General features: G+C 42.7%; 1 protein-coding gene across 1 annotated transcript in view; it reads right to left on the bottom strand.

Annotated features, from left to right (window-relative positions):
- asap2a (ArfGAP with SH3 domain, ankyrin repeat and PH domain 2a) overlaps positions 1–19874 on the bottom strand; it is a 228661-nt gene that overhangs the window by 32045 nt on the left and 176742 nt on the right. The window contains exons 17-22 of the mRNA XM_072498751.1: positions 19460–19649; positions 17922–18007; positions 17373–17488; positions 13150–13217; positions 12943–13050; positions 10476–10719 (exon numbers count right to left, since the gene is read on the bottom strand). Coding sequence (XP_072354852.1) covers positions 10476–10719; positions 12943–13050; positions 13150–13217; positions 17373–17488; positions 17922–18007; positions 19460–19649 — 812 coding nt within the window. The remainder of the gene's footprint in view (positions 1–10475; positions 10720–12942; positions 13051–13149; positions 13218–17372; positions 17489–17921; positions 18008–19459; positions 19650–19874) is intronic.

Below are 19874 nucleotides of genomic sequence, written 5' to 3'. Positions count from 1 at the left end.
CTGAAGTGCGGCTTGAACTCAGAGCCTCTGGCCCAGAGCTTGTGGTTATCACTGCGTCGCAAGACGTCCGATCATCTCAGGATGTCCGAAAGCATCTTACAAACAATAGGGCGGCACGGTAGCACAGTGGTTAGCACTGTTGCTTTGCAGCGCCAGGGTCCCAGGTTCGATTCCTGGCTTCGGTCACTGTCTGTGCGGAGTCTGCATGTTCTCCCTGGATCTGCATGGGTTTCTTCCGGGTGTTCTGGTTTCCTCCCACAAGTCCCGAAAGATGTGCTGTTAGCTAATTTGGATATTCTGAGTTCTCCCTCCATGTACCCGAACAGGCAACTAGAGGATTTTCACAGCAACTTCATTGCAGTGTTAATGTAAGCCTACTTGTGACAATAATAAAGATTATTATTATGTGGTTATTTTATCATGTAGCATTGCCCACGTAGCACACAGCTTCGTAACACAAATAACTAAGAAACAAATGACCAATTTATCTTATTTTGGTGGTGTTGGTTAGTTGAGACTGTTGACTAGATGACCTTGCTTACTCTGACTCATAAATAAGAGTACTATGAGACTCCCTTGTGTTCTAACTCTGAACTTGCATCTTTCTCCTGTTTTCTCCTTTCATGCACTCTCAGACTTCAGCTTGCCATCAAGACATAGCTGATGCTCCCTCGACCCTATTCCTATTAAACTGTTGACCATAAAGAAAACTGATGAAAGTTCTGCCCTTGCAAACTACTTCCCCATCTCCAACCTCCCTTTGCTCCCCAAGTCCTTCTGTTGTCGCCTTCTAGAATCGTGCTCATCGTTCCCAGAACTCCTTGTTTGAATCCTTAAACCAGGTTTCTATCCCTGGAACAGTACCAAAATGGCTTTCAATATCACAAATTACACCCTATGTGATTGAGATTGTGGTCATACATCCCTCCTCATCTTTAGTGACCTGTCTGCAACCTTTGGCATGGTTCAGTATCCCATCCAACTATTTGATCTCCTCCACACATTCTGTTCCCTAGGCACTGACTGCAATCGTCTCTCTAGTAACTATGTAAAGCTGAACCAGACTATTTGCAACCTTAGTGCCATATTTGACACTGAAATGAGATTCTGGCCACATTTCCACACCTTCACTAAGATCACCTATTTCCAACTTCATTAACATCGCCCCAAGTCAGCCCTTGCCTCAGTTCATCTACTGCTGGAAACCTCTACTGTGTCTTTGTTACTCCTTTCCAACTATTCAAATGTACACCTAACCAGCATCCCATCTTCCATTAAACAGAAACCCAAGTTCACCCCAAACTCTTCTGCTGGTGTTCTAATGCGTACCAGGTCCTTTTACCCCTGTGCTCACTGACATAGAATTTTTCCCAGTCAATGCTTTGATTTTAAAATTCAAATTTGTTGTCAAATCCAGTATGCCTCACTCTTCCCTTTCTTTGTAGCCTCTTCCAGCACAACTGAGATACCTGCATTCATCCAATGCTGGCTCCATGTGTATTCTTGATTTTAAATGCTCCATCCTTGGCAGTCATATCTTCAGCTGCTGAGACCCCAAGGTTTGGAATTTCCCCCAGAAACCTCTCCACCTCTTTATCCCTCCTTCAAGACTCCCCTTAAAACCTATCTACTTGGCACTTGCCCTTATATCTCGTGTGGCTCAGTGTCAAATTATATTCGATAACAGTCCTGCGAAGGACCTTGAGATGTTTTACTACATTTATAGCACGATACAAAAAAAGTTATTCTTGTGCTTCAGCCCACTCAGACTTGTACTGGTTTAGTGTTCATCAAAGTAGATTGGTCTGAGTTTATGTGAGGTCACAAGATTTTCACTGAACACCAGAGATCTTTCAGTGACAGATACTCGATCATTATTCTCTTTGCGAAGTTACAAATTTCAAAACTGTGAAGTCTGTTCTGTATTAATAGAAAGTTTTTGGAACAAATTTCAGTGAAAGGCTGTACTGATAGATATTGAACATTGTACCTTTCAAGAAGTGTGCCTTTTTAACTTTAGATTACACAGCAAATTATCTGGAGGCAGACAAAATTATTGCCACAATTCCACACACAACTGCCTCATGCCAAACAGAGAATATTAATGATGAAGCTACAGTTTACCTCCATCTCTGTCATAAAGTTATGAAGGTTTTCAATATTTACTTGGCATGATCTTGGTAAACATCCAGCAGTCTTTCACCTCCCTCTAACTCTCAGATAATTAAGTCCATTACTTGCTACTGTAACAGAAGCCAGGCTATCATGGCTTTCTACTTGCAACCTTCTTTTCTCCCCCACAAGCGAATGTTAACCATGAATAGACTGCTTATTCTGTAGACTCAAAATGGTCACCAATTTCCAACATACTGTGGGATTTGCTCTGTACTTTCTTATTTCCTCTTTATTGCAATTTCCAGAATTTACAGAGGTTTTTCATTTCAAAAGTAATTAAACTGTTCTGGTTCATCAAAGACTGCGAACTTGTTGTTTCAGTTACTTTAAACTTGCATGTTTTTGAAATCCAGAGATTGCTATGGTTTTATTTAGTCATAACAATGTCTCGACCACTCAGTAACATTTCATAGAATGTACAAATTCTTTGGCTGCAGAATTTGGTTCAACTTATTGACGAAATTAAGCTGGAGTCAGAAAATTTAACGAAACCAAACATATAGTTTTGTCACAACTAGTGCAGCTGATTTGACTTTCCATCTTCAATAGCAATTATTAATGTAGCAATGCCATGTTCCCTAGCATATTTACTACACAAAACATAATACAAGGATAAAGCCAAAGCTATTTTGTAAAATCTCTTCACTCCTCAGAATTTGTCCAAGTCTTACTGCATGTGGGCACAGACTGCTTCAATGGCTGAGTTGCAAATAGTCCTAAACACTGTAAACATCAGTGAACATACCCACTTCTGACTTCGTCAGAGGGAGATTAATTGGTGAAACATTTGGAGATAGGAAGGCCTAGGTCACTATTATGAGGATTGACTCCCACTGACTGATTTTGCTAGGGATCCTTAATGCCAAACTCAATCAAATGATGTCAAGGGAAATCACCATACCTCTGGAATTCGGCCATTTTATCTATGCTTGGACCAAAGTTGTAATGAGGTTAGGGGCTGAATCGCCTTGGCAGAATCCAAACTGAGTTTCAGTCAGCAGGTTATTGCTGAGTATGTGTTGTTTGATCGCACTATCCAACACTTTGCTGATTATTGAAAGTAGACGGATTGGCTGGTGACTGGTCAACTTGGCTTTGTCCTTTTTTTTGTGGACAGATTGTAGTTGGACAAATTTTCTCATTGTTGGGTAGATGTCAGTATTGTAGCTGTATTGGAACAGCTTGACTAAGGCATACCTGGTTCTGAATCACAATCTTCAGTACTACAGCCATTGTGAGATCACTTAACTATTGACTACAGCATGCTATGTCAGCTGTTTAGCATGCATGTAGTCCTGTGCTGTAGGTACATCAGGTTGGAACTTTATTTGTAAGTATGTCTTGTGCGCTGTCTGATAGGTTCTCCTACATTCCTCATTCAACCTGGATTGGTCCCTGGCCTGGTGTTAACAAATGGACAATTCCAGTCTATGGAATTAGACTGAATTCCATACCGGGCCATGAGTTTACAGATTATGGTTGAATACAATCCTACTGTTGCTGATGGCACCTCATGGATGTCGTGTTGGGTGTTCCGCTATACAAACGAACCAACACGGTTGTAGATGGTACAACTCGGTTTTATTATTCTGGATAACAACAACTGTTAACTTCTGGCTGTGGTTCGTACTTCACCAGTTAACGTGTGGACCCAGTCCTAGCACCATCTTAGAGAGGCACTCAGCACATGGTGTATGTCTGAGTGGCACGCCGTGAGCTCTGTGCTCTGAGCTATCTCCTGGTGGAATGAGCGGGAACTGTGGTGTTCCCTGTTTTATAGTGCGTGTGCTCTCACTGGTGATTGGCTGTGATGTTGCGTGTGTGTTGATTGGTCCGTCGATCTGTCCATCAGTGTGTGTGTGTGATTGCACCATATGTTAATATGGATATCATGACACCCCCCTTTTCACAAGAATATGTGCCTATATGGTAATAAATATTGGTGTGTACTGAGTGCAGCTGAATATGTGTGCACAATATTTACAACATATACATGAGGCTAAACTATATACATAGGAAGGTGTCAGGTGCAACATAGCAACGAGGTTGTACCACAAAAAAAACAAGTGCAATCATCAAATATCAAAAGAGAACTCCTGGAACGACAAAAAGAGAAACACATTAACATTGTTGCACAACAATTCAGTGAGTCCAATGTGCAAACAGGCTCAGAAGTCCAGCCTAGTAGGTGGGCGACGAATTCGGATTCACCGCCTCAAGGGTGGGTCAGGATCCACCAGCTGAGGAATGGGCCTGGCCACGGGCGATAGAGGAATAGGCAGAGTGGCAGGAAGCTCCACAAAGTCGACATCAGGGACAACAGGAGGGCGTGGCACCGGTGCATGATCACGTAGCGAGCGTGGAAGCAGCCGAAGGGCCCGCCGATTACGCCGGCGAATGGCGCCATCAGGCATGCGAACCAGGAACGAGCGGGGAGCCATGCGGCGGGGAACTTCGGGAGTTGCCGACCAGCCACCCTCAGGTAGGTGTATGCGGACATTGTCTCCAGGCACCAGGGCAGGAAGATCAGTTGCCCGAGTGTCATGTGCCACCTTCTGCTGAGCACGCTGCTGTCGCATCCTTTGCAGTACTGGAGCATGGTCGGGTTTAGGAACATGAATGGACGGCACAGTGGTCCTGAGGGCGCGACCCATCAACAGCTGGGCTGGTGAGAGGCCTGTGGACAGTGGGGCCGAGCGATAGGCCAGCAGGGCTAAACAGAAGTCAGATCCGGCATCAGCAGCCTTGCAGAGGAGCCGCTTCATGATATGGACGCCCTTTTCCGCCTTGCCATTTGACTGGGGATGCAGAGGGCTGGACATCACGTGTGTGAAGCCATATGAAGCGGCAAAAGAAGACCATTCTTGGCTCGCAAAACAGGGCCCATTGTCCGACATGACAGTAAGCGGAATGCCATGGCGAGCGAAGGTTTCTTTACATGCTCTGATTACAGCTGATGTCAAGTCGTGCAGGCGTATGACCTCCGGAGAATTGGAAAAATAGTCAATTATGACGACGTAGTCCCTGCCGAGCGCATGAAAAAGGTCCACACCCACCTTTGCCCAGGGGGACGTTACCAATTCATGGGGCTGAAGCGTTTCATGGGGTTGCGCCGGCTGAAACCTTTGGCAGGTGGGGCAGTCGAGCACCATGTTGGCGATGCCGTCGCTGATGCCCGGCCAGTACACAGCTTCTCGGGCCCTCCGCCTGCACTGGTCAACCCCGAGATGGCCTTCGTGCAATTGTTCGAGGACCAGCCTGTGCATGCTGTGTGAGATCACAATCCGGTCCAACTTTAGGAGGACACCGTCAATAACAGCCAAGTCGTCCCGGACATTGTAGAATTGTGGGCACTGCCCCTTGAGCCACCCTTCCGTCATGTGACGCATCACACGTTGTAGAAGGGGATCAGCCGCAGTCTCACGGTGAATACGGGCCAGACTTGCGTCAGTATCTGGCAGATTGGCCGATGTGAAGGCTACATGTGCGTCGACCTGACAGACGAACCCCCCCCCCCGATTCGGGCGGTGTGCTCACTGCTCTGGACAGGGCATCTGCGATGATGAGGTCCTTTCCCGGGGTGTAGACCAGTTGGAAGTCGTACTTCCGGAGCTTGAGCAGAATGCGCTGGAGGTGAGGGGCCATCTCATTGAGGTCCTTTTGTATGATGCCGACCAGGGGGCGATGGTCGGTTTCCACGGTGAACTGAGGGAGACCATACACATAGTCGTGGAATTTATCTATGCCGGTTAACAAACCCAGGCACTCCTTCTAAATCTGCACATAGCGCTGTTCTGTGGGGGTCATGGCTCGCGAGGCATAGGCGACCGGGGCCCATGATGCAGTGTCGTCCCGTTGCAGGAGTACCGTCCCAATGCCGGACTGGCTGGCATCAGTCGAGGACTTTGTATCACGAGTAGTGTCGAAGAACGCCAATACCGGGGCGGTGGTGAGCTTGATCTTGAGCTCCTCCCATTCCTTCTGGTGTGCGGGCAGCCACTGGAACTCCGTAGTCTTCTTCACCAAGTGGCGGAGAGCCGTTGTGTGGGAGGCAAGGTTGGGAATAAACTTCCCCAGGAAGTTGACCATCCCGAGAAAACGTAGCACTGCCTTGTCTGCCGGCTGCGGCATGGCTGCAATAGCTATCACTTTGTCTGCATCCGGACGCACCCCTGATCGGGATATGTGGTCCCCCAGAAACATTAGCTCAGTTTGGCCAAAAGAACACTTGGCTCGGTTGAGGCGCAGGCCGTGTTCTCGTATCCAAGCAAAGACGCGCTGGAGACGACTGATGTGCTCCTGTGGTGTGGTGGACCAGATGATGACGTCGTCAACATAGACGCGCACCCCTTTAATGCCCTCCATCATCTGTTCCATGATTCGATGAAACACCTCGGATGCCGAAATGATGCCAAACGGCATCCTATTGTAGCAGTACCTGCCAAAGGGAGTGTTGAAAGTACACAGCTTCCTGCTGGACTGATCCAGCTGAATCTGCCAAAAACCCTTTGGGGCATCAAGCTTGGTAAAAATTTTACCCGGGCCATTTAGCTCATGATCTCTTCCCGTTTGGGTATGGGGTATTGTTCCCTCATGATGTTATTGTTCAGGTCTTTTGGGTCGATGCAGATCCAGAGTTCGCCAGAGGGCTTTTTTCCGCACACCATGGAGCTGACCCATGGCGTAGGCTCCGTGATCCGGGAAAGCACTCCTTGGTCCTGGAGATCCTGCAGCTGCTGCTTGAGGCGGTCCTTGAGCGGTGCTGGGACTCTACGAGGTGCGTGAATGACCGGGGTGGCGTCCGGTTTGAGCCGTATTCTGTAAGTGTAGGGCAGTGTGCCCATGCCCTCGAAAGTCTCCTGGTTGTGGGCGAGGAGCGAGTGGAGCTGTGCCCTAAAGTCTGCATCCGGGAAATCAGACGTGCCTTCTGGAGACAGAGTGTGTACCCGCTGAACAAGGTGTAGAATCCCAAATATTAGCCACTGAAAAGGTCACCCTTCTATTGATCAGGGTGTCTTGCCCTTATGTCAAAGGTCGAGTGGAATACATGCCCCACCCACTCTTTCTGTATCCTTGACTAATCTCAAACTTTCAGATGCGTCTCCTGCAAGACCACGTCCTCCTTCAAACTCCTGAGATGGGCAAACACCCATAGACCTTGTAACTGGCCCATTTAACCACATGTCCCATGTAACCAGCCTGATTGGGGGTCTCTACCCGCATCCTCCTCCCCCCCCCCCCCCCCCCCCCAAACAAACTAATACACAACAAAACCTTTGTCATCAGAAATCTGCACCTTCCCCCCAGCCCAGAGCACCAAACTCCCCAACCCAAACAAAGAAAACCCAACCCTTCATGGCTCGTTACCTTAATGAACAAAAGAAAACAAGAACCCCCCACCACCAGGTAACCAACCGCAGCTCTCTGCCTCACTTTGCTCCCGTTAACTTGGATAACTGCTAGCAGGATGACCACAAAGAAAAAGAACAGTATACACCCAAAGAATCTGCAAACAGCCCCGCTACCCAAACCCAACGTTAACATCAAACAATCTAGGAAAGTAAAAACCCATACCCACAACCAAACCCTCTCGCTCCAACATTATCCACAATTTCCAACAACAGTTAGAACCATAACAGCTATAATCCAGAAAAAAGACAGCAAAATATCAGAAACATTTAAAAAAGCCAACACTCAGGTGTGGCCAACAACTTAATTCAATCCTCCCCTAGTCCATGCTTCTTTACAAAGTTATTCGGCTCCTCCAGCATGTCAAAATAGTGATCCCCGTCTCTAAACGTGACACAGAGGCAAGCCGGCTACACCACTCCAAACCCGACTTTGTTCTTGCACAGAGCCGCCTTGGCCCTGTTAAACCCAGCATGCTTTTTTTTTGGCCAGTTTTGCCCCAACATCCTGATAGGATTGCAGTCTCATCTACATTCTCGAGTATCCTGCGCCCATTTCAGGATCTTTTCCATATCTAAATACCTGTGGAGTTGGACAATGATCGCCCGTGGCGGCTCCCTCGATCTGGGCTTCTGTTGCAACAACAGGTGGGACTGATCTACTTCAGCATGGTTTGTGAAGACCCCCTCCCCACCAGTTTCCCAAACATCTTTGCCACATAGCCCATGGTAGTTGCACCTTCAATGCCCTCTGGCAGTCCAACGATTTTCAAATTTGAGTCTGGAGCGACTCTCCAGGTCGCTGGCCTTCAATATCTTCTGCCCCTCCGCCTCCAAGGAGGCAATCCGATCACTACAGTCTGTGACTGTCTCCTCCACCTTCTGAATCATTGAGCCCTGCGCCTCCAGCTGTTGTTCCACCCTTGCCAAAGTTACACAAATGGTGTCACCACCACCTCAATCGCCTTCACCAGGTCATCAGTGACCATTTGTCTCTGTTTCTTAAACTCCTCTGTTAGGAATTCCACCAGCCTCTCAGTTGTCCACTGAAAGGGCAACAATGACACAGAGGCTTCCACCATTTTCTCCACTCCTGCGACACGAGTCCTTCCAAGTCAGACGAGCGCCCGTTATTTGACTTATTCCTCGTAATATAACCTCCAGACATCACAGCTGGAGAAGGAACCGAAACTCTCAAACTACACCACGTTTCTTCCTAAACAACACCCGCTAAACAGGCAAAAAGGGCCAAAAGCCAAATCCCCAAGCAGGAGCCATCTTGTGTGTGGTCGTTCACCTCATGGCTGCCACCGGAAGTGCCCAGGGAATTGTTTGTTGAGTACTGAAGAATGCATCCAGATCTGTCAAGGCAACTTCAGCATGATGGTGGCTTGTTCAATAACACCTTTGATGGTCATAAGGCATTCACTGTATGTAGCACTTCTGGACTTCATTCCTCAGGCTTCTGAAAGCTGTAATCAGCCATGTTTTAAATGGGTATGCCATGTGCCCTAGCAGCTACCTAGTAACTCTGCTTTGAGTTGAGAAAAAGCCACGGAGATTGGACCGCCACAGAAAAATGCATCATGGCAGCTGTCGATGAATTTTATTTACACCTGCATTAAGATCTTTATGGACGTACACTGATGGAGTGAAAACCCTTGTGGTTGACAAGAAATTCGTAAGTGCCCTGATGCTGTGCAGCTGTTGACACCATGCACCTGCGTGAGGCAAAACTGAGCACCCATTCATTCTGACCAGTATAATCACAGGCAAAGTTAGCATAATCGGTGGCCCAGCAAACAATTAATTAGTTATCTGCCTTATGCAGCTATGAACTGCTGACTGGGAGATTCTGTAAATATATCTGGCAGAGCCTTGAAAGGATCCAGAGGCAAAAACATTGACAGTGGTGACTTTCATAGTCACTGGTAAAGCATGGTGACCAGGTCAGCAGATTCTCTTCCAACAGGTTACAGATGTCTGCCACCACCTAACAGCTCCCTGCCACTCCCCCGTCTCCTGTGCATCCAGAAGTACACAGAGGGTAGTGGGTGCCTGGAACTTGCTGCCGGAGGAGGTGGTGGAAGCAGGGACGATAGTGACATTTAAGGGGCATCTTGACAAATACATGAATAGGATGGGAATAGAGGGATACGGACCCAGGAAGTGTAGAAGATTTTAGTTTAGACGGGCAGCATGGTCGGCACAGGCTTGGAGGGCCGAAGGGCCTGTTCCTGTGCTGTACTTTTCTTTGTTCTTTGTTCTAGAAACTGTGATCTGCAGGTTGCTGCTGTTTTTGGTCCTCCTCGGAGGTCCAATCTAAGGCAGCAGAAGCGGCACACATCCTGATGCAATAGATCAAACCTCAAAAGTGTAGAAGAAACCTCCAATGTGTAGAAGTTAACTCAGCAAATGTACTGTGAAGACCCTTTTCTAATATCAAGTAAACAGCTGTGAATTCTGAGTATGCAGTGCCGTTTTTCCTCTAATCGATCAAACCCCTCAGTTATGATATATTCCGGCTTTACTTTCACTGGAGAGTTTCAGAAAGACCGGTAAATCCATGGACCTGGCGTTAAACCAAAAATATCTGTCAACCCTGCTCTAATTGAGCAATCAATACATTACAATTGACAATCAGCCTCTCCTGAGGGGTTGCACATGAAACCTGGAAGTCAGCGGGTTGGAACTGGCTTTCCAAAGTTGTGTCAATTTCACCAGCTTTGTCCCATTTTGCTCCTTCATATTAATTCCAGGACACTTTATAAATGTAGAATTTTTTTTAAAAAAGTATCTGAAAGTAGACCATTAAAAAGTGGAAATCTTACAGTATAGCTTAATCGTAAGTAATCAACAACCACCAATACCCACCAAATACATATGGCTCACCTTTACTTGTATTCCGAGGTGGAAGTGGAGGTGCATCAATTACAGTAGGAGGAGGGCTGGAACTCAGTACAGCTCCATAGGTTTCATTGTGCAGCATACTCGGAATGAATGGTCGCTGTTTATCTTTCATGGAGTTGGCTGAATCTCTTGGCAGGATTGCAAGAGGAGCTGGAGGCTGAAGCTGGATTGCTCCTGACTGATAGGATATTTGATAGAAACTGATAGGTCGATTAGGACTGGATTGCTGAAAATGATAGATGTTAAAATTTGTTAAGAACTTTAATTGGACGTATTAAATCACGTAGTATCATGACGCTAACTGTGCAACATAATATTTGGTATTTTGAGCACAAGGGACAAGGCATTAATTGTAGTCTTCCATGGTAGGGAGACGACAGTGTGAAGCTGGGTTCTTAAGATACTTGCTTGCATTATGGTTTGGTAAGGTTATACGCTTTAATATAACTACTCTTGAGGGATCATAGTTGGAAGAGTACTCAGCAGACCAGCAAAGAAATTACTTCAGCAGTATAATCCTAGGTGGTATCAAAGCATCTAAAGTGAAGGGGTCTTTTGACTGGAGAAAGTAGCCTGTTACATAACTAATGGTTTTCTTCAACAGTGGTGGATAAAATAGAGGAATGCATGTAATAGAAATGCAAGAAACATTGCAATGGGAAAAGTATGAAATAGATAAACATGACATTTAGAGAAAAGGGGTATAGCAAAAGAGACCAAAGGAAAGAAAGAGAAAACAATGATAGAATTTTTTTTCATTTCATTTTTTCATTTCAGAAAGAGGGAAGAGAGACAGAAAATATCTGGCACCTTAAGTATTAACAATATAACTAGAGGTAAGAGCTAATAGCTGCTGATTAGACTTGCTGAGTGGATGAGTTTGGGTTAAACTGAAGGAAGTCAAAGGACAGTCAGAAAGAGGATCAGTGCCAAGGGAATCCCACTCATTAAAAAATATCAATGCTCAAGTTATCAACTACAGCAAAGTGAACAATTTCATCAAAAAATAGACACACAAGTAAATATTCAGTATAGGCATGTCATATTATGAACTTTCAGTCAATACTTTTAAAACACTGGACATGGACTGCAGTGGTTCAAGATGATAGCTCACCATCACCTTCCCAAGGGCAATTATGGATGAGCAATAAAAATGCAACCGTACAGCTATTTGTGGACATCTGAATTTTTAAGGATGGGTCAATACCTAAAGACTATGGAATTTCCAGACTGGCTTCTCCATGTTTCATACTCGGCAAAAAGGAAATCGAAACTCAATGACCATTATCAACTTCCCATTATAGCATGATGGTCCCTCCCCACTGAGGGTGGGCCTCAAAGTGTCAAACCAGCAGTCATTTAATCAAAATTAGTTTCAGGAATTGGAATTACACCTTTATTATCTGAGGACCCAGCAGAGAGGCGTCATCCAGTCTGAGAAAGTGACTGAAAGTAGCTGCAAGTCATCAAGCAGCCAAAGTGCTTAACCTGTTTTGCTTTCAAAGTTCACCTGAGAACACCCTCCTAGTTATCTACTCAGAATCGGCTATGAACCCTATGTTTTACAAGACCCTCACTTCAACTTTAAATCATCAAATGCAGTTAAAATTACAGAATTAAGTGTAGGCTGTAAAAGTGCACTAACTTTACCGGTGTCTAATCTTTGCGTGTGTTTATATGCATGCAAGATAAAAAACAATTGTGTGTTGTTGCGTTAATTAAGACAAGTGTGTGAGAATAAATAGCTATTTATTTTTATCATGAAAGCTTTCTGTTGAATTATTTAACTGGAATACACACGCCAAGAATTTAAAAAAAGACAAATCTATTCCATACAAAACATACAGATCACAGGTGGTAAGAAAGCACATAAATATTTTGTCACAGAACATATGACAAATGATTCACTGAAGTATTACAAAGTAGAGTTCTAGAAGGTTGTGAATAGGCTACAAAACCAGTCATGCAGAAATCATACTGGTCATATTGGCATAAACTGAATAATTTGAAAGTCAATAGCAATTTACAAAACTTAGGTGATGCAAAATGAAAGAGGAACAACGTCAAAGGCTAGACTTGGAACACGTTTCTAAGAATGAAAGATGAATGGGAATAAAGTTGAAGGCAGCAGACGATAAATTCAAAGATTCAAAGAACATGCCTCTTAATCTCAGGTTTTGTCACAATTCTGATTATAGAAAAACTGGATCACTACATTCAAGCTCCAAACATTGGCAAGTAGCAGCTCACGTTTTACTGTTAGTAGACACAATAGTGAAATATAATGGACAGGTCCATAAACTGAATTGGACGTGAAAATTAGGTTTGAAAACATTGAGATAATTTGATTAGTTACCATTTCAAACGATGGAAGGTAGATTTTGAAATAATTCCATAATTGTGAAGAAATTATATTGACAGAATTTTTGACTGACTGTTAAATTCCTACCTTGTCTTCAATATCATCATCACTTTCATCCAGATCTTCATGATGCAATCTCCATTCATATTCCACATGGACATGAGCATTAAACTTGCCTGATAATGACTGTATAAGCTACAGAAGAGAATCACCATTTATTTTAAAACAAAACATAAATGTGAAGATCTTACAATAAATTTAGAATATTTAAGAATATGTAAATATAGGACATACCATCTCTTCACACTGTGTGTGCTTTAAGCGTTTAGCTATGTCAAGTGGAGTTTCCCCTCCTTCATTAGCTGAAAATAAAACCATTTCTTAAAATTCATAGTTTTTAGTTACATATTGGTACTTTCTCAAAAGAGCTAAAAAAAAGACTAAACACAAAACTTCAACTATAAGAGAACTTTGGTTTCAAATTTGGCAAAAGCTACATGGTAAAGCTGAAAACTAACCAACACTGATATATGATGAACTGAAATCTGGATTAAATTCATGCACATGCACAAACATGTCTTCATAATCTTTCATATTCAGGACTCTTTGAACCCATAATTACATAGAAACACTGCACTTAGCTCAGATCAGGGCTTCAAAACTGAATATGCATTGGCAGCATTTTGCTTTGTGCTCTTATGCTGAAATTTTAATATGATGCATTTTCAGAAACCACAGAAAGAGTTGCAATTTGATCTTTCCATTAATTGATCTCTTTATAGCTTCACAAACTGATGTGGAACAGCCCAGTTTATACCGTTAGCTCACATTGGGCATGTTTGCAATATTCTCATAAGCTAATCCAATGTAACAAATAGAAATAATTAATGAGGCAGATATACTTGTGCTATTGGGGAGCATTTGAGGGAGGAATGCAGCTAATGGTTAGACTTCTGTATTAAAACTGGCTTCAGAATGACAAGATGCTTAGAACATAACAGCGCAGTACAGGCCCTTCGGCCCTCGATGTTGCGCCGATCTGTGAAACCACTCTAAAGCCCATCTACACTATTCCCTTATCGTCCATATGTCTATCCAATGACCATTTGAATGCCCTTAGTGTTGGCGAGTCCACTACTGTTGCAGGCAGGTCATTCCACACCCTTACTACTCTCTGAGTAAAGAACCTACCTCTGACATCTGTCTTATATCTATCTCCCCATAATTTAAAGCTATGTCCCCTCGTGCTAGACATCACCATCCGAGGAAAAATGCTCTCACTGTCCACCCTATCCAATCCTCTGATCATCTTGTATGCCTCAATTAAGTCACCTCTTAACCTTCTTCTCTCTAACGAAAACAGCCTCAAGTCCCGCAGCCTTTCCTCATAAGATCTTCCCTCCATACCAGGCAACATTCTGGTAAATCTCCTCTGCACCCTTTCCAACGCTTCCACATCCTTCCTATAATGCGGTGACCAGAATTGCACGCAATACTCCAAATGCGGCCGCACCAGAGTTTTGTACAGCTGCAACATGACCTCATGGCTCTGAAACTCAATCCCTCTACCAATAAAAGCTAACACACCGTACGCCTTCTTAACAACCCTCTCAACCGGAGTGTCAACTTTCAGGGATCTATGTACATGGACACCGAGATCTCTCTGCTCACCCACACTGCCAAGAATCTTACCATTAGCCCAGTACTCTGTCTTCCTGTTATTCCTTCCAAAATGAATCACCTCACACTTTTTTGCATTAAACTCCATTTGCCACCTCTCAGCCCAGCGCTGCAGCTTATCTATGTCCCTCTGTAACTTGTAACATCCTTCCGCACTGTCCACAACTCCACCGACTTTAGTGTCATCTGCAAATTTACTCACCCATCCTTCTGCGCCCTCCTCCAGGTCATTTAGAAAAATGACAAACAGCAGTGGCCCCAAAACAGATCCTTGTGGTACACCACTAGTAACTGGACTCCAGTCTGAACACTTCCCATCAACCACTACCCTTGGTCTTCTTCCAGCTAGCCAATTTCTGATCCAAACTGCGAAATCTCCCTGAATCCCATGCTTCCGTATTTTCTGCAGTAGCCTACCGTGGGGAACCTTATCAAACGCTTTACTGAAATCCATATACACCACATCAACTGCTTTACCCTCATCCACCTGTTTGGTCACCTTCTCAAAGAACTCAATAAGGTTTGTGAGGCACGACCTACCCTTCACAAAACCGTGTTGACTATGTCTAATCAAATTATTCCTTTCCAGATGATTATACACCCTATCTCTTATAAACCTTTCCAAGATTTTGCCCACAACAGAAGTAAGGCTCACTGGTCTATAGTTACCGGGGTTGTCTCTACTCCCCTTCTTGAACAAGGGGACAACATTTGCTATCCTCCAGTCTTCTGGCACTATTCCTGTAGACAAAGATGACTTAAAGATCAAAGCCAAAGACTCAGCAATCTCCTCCCTCGCTTCCCAGAGAATCCTAGGATAAATCCCATCCGGCCCAGGGGACTTATCTATTTTCACACTTTCCAGAATTGTTAACACCTCCTCCTTATGAACCTCAAGCCCGTCTAGTCTAGTAGCCTGAATCTCAGTATTCTCCTCGACAACATTGTCTTTTTCCTGTGTGAATACTGACGAAAAATATTCATTCATTTAGCACCTCTCCTTTCTCCTCAGACTCCAAGCACAACTTCCCACTACGGTCCTTGACTGGCCCTACTCTTACCCTAGTCATTATTTTATTGCTGACACATCTATAGAAAGCTTTAGGGTTATCCTTGATCCTACCTGCCAAAGACTTTTCATGTCCCCTCCTGGCTCTTCTTAGCTCTCTCTTTAGGTCCTTCCTAGCTAACTTGTAACTCTCGAGCGCCCTAACTGAACCTTCATGTCTCAGCTTTACATAAGCCTCCTTCTTCCTCTTGACAAGTGTTTCGACTGCCTTAGTAAACCACGGTTCCCTCGCTCGCCCACTTCCTCCCTGCCTGCAGGCACATACTTATCAAGGACACGCAGTAGATGTTGCTTGATCTTCAATGATGTTTATGACTAAATCACAGCTGTCACAGCAAAATGCAAGGCCATTCAGGCCATCAAGTCTGTGTCAGCTCCAGTGAAGCTATCCCTATCACTCACTTCCCTGCCCTCAATTGCAACCTTTTAAACTACTTACCAAATTCCATTTTAAATAATGTTATTTCCTCTGCCTCAATGATTACTTGTGGTGACATACTCTATGCTCTAACAAATGGCTTTGAAAAAAACCTTCCCCTTCATTCTTCTTGTGACAAATCCAATCTGTGTACCTTGCTACCAATTATTAGGAATATTCTTGCACTGGTCATCCTGACAACTTTTGATAATTTTTTAAGGCCTGCATTAGATTTCCCTGTTTCAGTTAAAAAGTTTAATTATTGGCACCCCTTTCTTCATAACTTTAGTTATTTACATAAGTAATCAGATCAAATATTACTATTTGAATGCAAATTCATAACAAATGAAAACCTTACATAAATCAGCATGACCTTTAAGAATCTGTATGAAGCAAGTAATCTTTGATCGACATGTAATACTTGGTAGATTGAGCACAACTTAACACCTTAATGTGCAGAAGTATTTGTGCCGCAATTTTTTTCCATTGATATTCACTGGCCTCATTTTTCTTTTCTAATTCTGAAAAAGGATGTCAACCTAAAACGTTTAATCTTTTTCTCCTCTTTTCAAATCTTTAAGTGACCTGTGTATTTGCAACATTAAAAAAAATATATATATATACTATGGGCCAGGGTTTAGAAAACTCCAAAGTATATCATGGAGTTCACCTGACCTACAACTGTTTGTTGATTTTGGTTACGATGAACACAAGGACCTGCCTTTCAGGTGTTATTCAACAGAAGCCTGAACCACTTTTAATCAAAAACAAGTTTATTCTACAAATTTAGTTAACATTTTTATAAACACACACAGTAAGCATTTTTATCATACACCAACATAAATACCCCACACAGCTCCAGTACTCTATATATAACCCTTCATAAATTTCCCCCTTAAGCTGTTCCAATTTACTAACAAGATCCCATAAACCAGAAAACCCTTTTCAAAGGTGTGGCCCAACACACACACTCAAGACCTGGTTTGGATGCTCTTGTGTCCTTTCCAAAACAGGTTTGAATTTCTTCCAGAAAACAGTTATTTCTTTCCAAGTGATCAAATAATCTGGAAACAGCTTTTAAACTGAAGGTAGAGAGACACTCCAAGATACCTGTCTGTCTGAATACAGCAGCCAAATGTGAAAACGAAAGCAAAAAGACTCAGCCACCAAAACAAGCCCAAACCAAAATGAAAGTAAAACTTAGAGCCACAGCCCAGCTCCACCCACACAATTACATCACTGAAGCCATGCGATAAGACAAAATATCTCTTAAAGGGACACTCCCATGGCAATATACTCAGAGAAGGGATTTTCCAATATTAAAAGAAATATGATTTTATAGTAACATACCTATTTCAATGGAAGCTTTCCCCCTCAGAAGCAACTTAAGACACTCCACATTGTCATTTAAACAGCAGTAATGCAATGCTGTACTGCCTTTGGCAGTCTGTTTATCAAGATTCCCACTGTTGGACCAAACAGGAACAAATTCATATACAGAATTTTATATCAAAAGATGATATTAAAACACTCGAGATCTACATACAATACTTGGCTTGCATTGGTGGCAATTTCCTCTTAACTATGTAAAACAAACATTTAAAATTATGCTTGCATTAATCGGCAAGAATACCATTTTACAGGATCAAGATATTTTCCATTCCCAAACCCTGTCCTCATCCAGTTGGAAAGCTGTCATCCATTTCATAGTCTAGATAAGCTAGTTAGTCAAAGATATAAATCATTGGTTAAGATTTGCCTGCACACCCAGATGAGTAATGATCAAAATAACAGATAAGCATGAATTTTCTGAGACCGTAGTCCCAAATAGCCTTGTCATCATACTTTCTAGTTTGTAGAAGATCAATTTTTAAAAACATTTCATAATGAAGTGCTGACCTGTTCTGAACTAAAAAGTCAACTACATGGAGTGATGTTCTGTCCACCAGTCTCACAGCAAGATGTAGTGCAGTTTCTCCTTGTTCCTAGAAACATATAAAGAAAAGGAAATTATCTGCAAAAGTATTTAAATACATAGGTACAATTAAATGTGCTTTTATAAAGTTATGAAACACTGGCTAATCTATGAACTTGCACCACTAGTGGTCAACTAAGAAATTAAAGTAACACATTTTACTGTGCATGCAGATTCACCATTAATCATTTTTTAAAATTTACCTTTAATTTTCAGTAAATTCATTCAGTTCACGTGCTGAATAAGGAATTGATCACAAATTCTTACTAGTTACATGTGACAAAGTACACCAGCTAAGTTTAAGATTTCCAGTGTTGTTGATTCATTATAACATATTCAGGACTGCTGTCTATATTTGTAATCAGCTTTAGCACTGCTGCCTCACGGCACCGAGGACCCGGGTTCGATCCCGGCCCGGGTCACTGTCTGTGTGGAGTTTGCACATTCTCCCTGTGTCTGCGTGGGTCTCACCTCCACAATCAAAAAAGATGTGCAAGGTAGAATTGGCCACACTAAATTGCCTCTTAATTGAAAAAAAAAGAATTGTGTACTCTAAATTTTAAATATATATATTTGTAATCAGTTATTTAAAAGAAACACATTTCTCTCATCATTGTTCTGACAACCAATACAAGATTTTTATTAGAGGCTTTGGAGCAGTGTTCCAAACTGGACAGGCCTCCTGTTGCTTTAGATGAAGTGTGGTAAAGACCAATGTAGAAAGAAAAATCTTAAAATGAGTGATTCAAATAAGGAAAATCATGATAGGTCTCTTTTCCTCATCTGAGATGATATGGTTTCATTATAATGCCTGATTTAAAAACCTATTTGTGAATGAATAAAAATAAAATCTACACCGACAAGAAAAGTCTCGATTCTTGCCACATGCAAAATATGTCACACTTAACAACTAATTTGTCCATATATCACAATTGAATTGAAAAATAGAAAGTAGTCAGTTTTTGCTGGCTGTTGCTGGATTGGTCAATTGGCGTCACCACTTGGACTCCTATTATTTAGAACAATCTCAAAACCAGATGGGGATGTACAAGGAAGATGCAATTTCGGGACATGTGTCCTGTAGCATCAGAAATAACATCCGAAGTGTCTTTTTAATTGCACTCCTCCATACTTAGTTGAACAATAGCCCTCGAAGTTCAGATTAGATGAGGTCACAGTTGCACCATAAAAACTAACCATGACAATCTTGATCTAGTCCGAGGAATACTACAGATGATCAGTTAGGAACAATTTTTCCAGTTCAGACAAACTGGAACATTGTTCCCAGTTTAAATTGCTGTTCATGATTCTCTTTCAGCATTGGAACCACCAAGGGTGCCTTTCCTTTAGTATTTTTCTTTACATGACTTCATACTTTTCTCTGAACTGAATCATTTAAAATTTCCCACACAAGAAAGAATATTCTCTAACTTCTTCAAAGAAAGTTGAAAACAAATCTTACGTGTCCATTTGCCAAAGGAATTGGGTCAGTGAGATCTACACCATCAGCGTACACCTGAATCAATGCGAAGATGTCTCTTGACTTGATTGCATCACATAGACAGCTAAGTTTGGCTGCATTGTCAGTACACTTTTTTCTCGAATATTTCCGTTCTATGTATTTAGCAGTGATGTAGTCCTTCCGTGCAACCCTACAAAAGAAAAATTATTCCCACGTCTAAACCTTGTTTAATATCAGTGACAAAAAACATGATAATTTATTAAAAACTGAATAATTATGTCAAACAGAATTCCCCATATAGATCAGCATTTAAGTTTGAACTAGTCTTCATTTGCACAATCATTAAAGATGCTCCTTAAATAAAGTAATCAGGAGCAACTTTTTGGCCCATTCAAAATATGTCATAATAACAAGT

The sequence above is a fragment of the Scyliorhinus torazame genome, chromosome 4 (genome assembly GCF_047496885.1).
Source record: "Scyliorhinus torazame isolate Kashiwa2021f chromosome 4, sScyTor2.1, whole genome shotgun sequence".
In the NCBI taxonomy this organism is placed as follows: Eukaryota; Metazoa; Chordata; class Chondrichthyes; order Carcharhiniformes; family Scyliorhinidae; genus Scyliorhinus; species Scyliorhinus torazame.
Note: the sequence above shows the minus strand (reverse complement) of the source record. Positions and strands in the feature narration are given on the sequence as shown.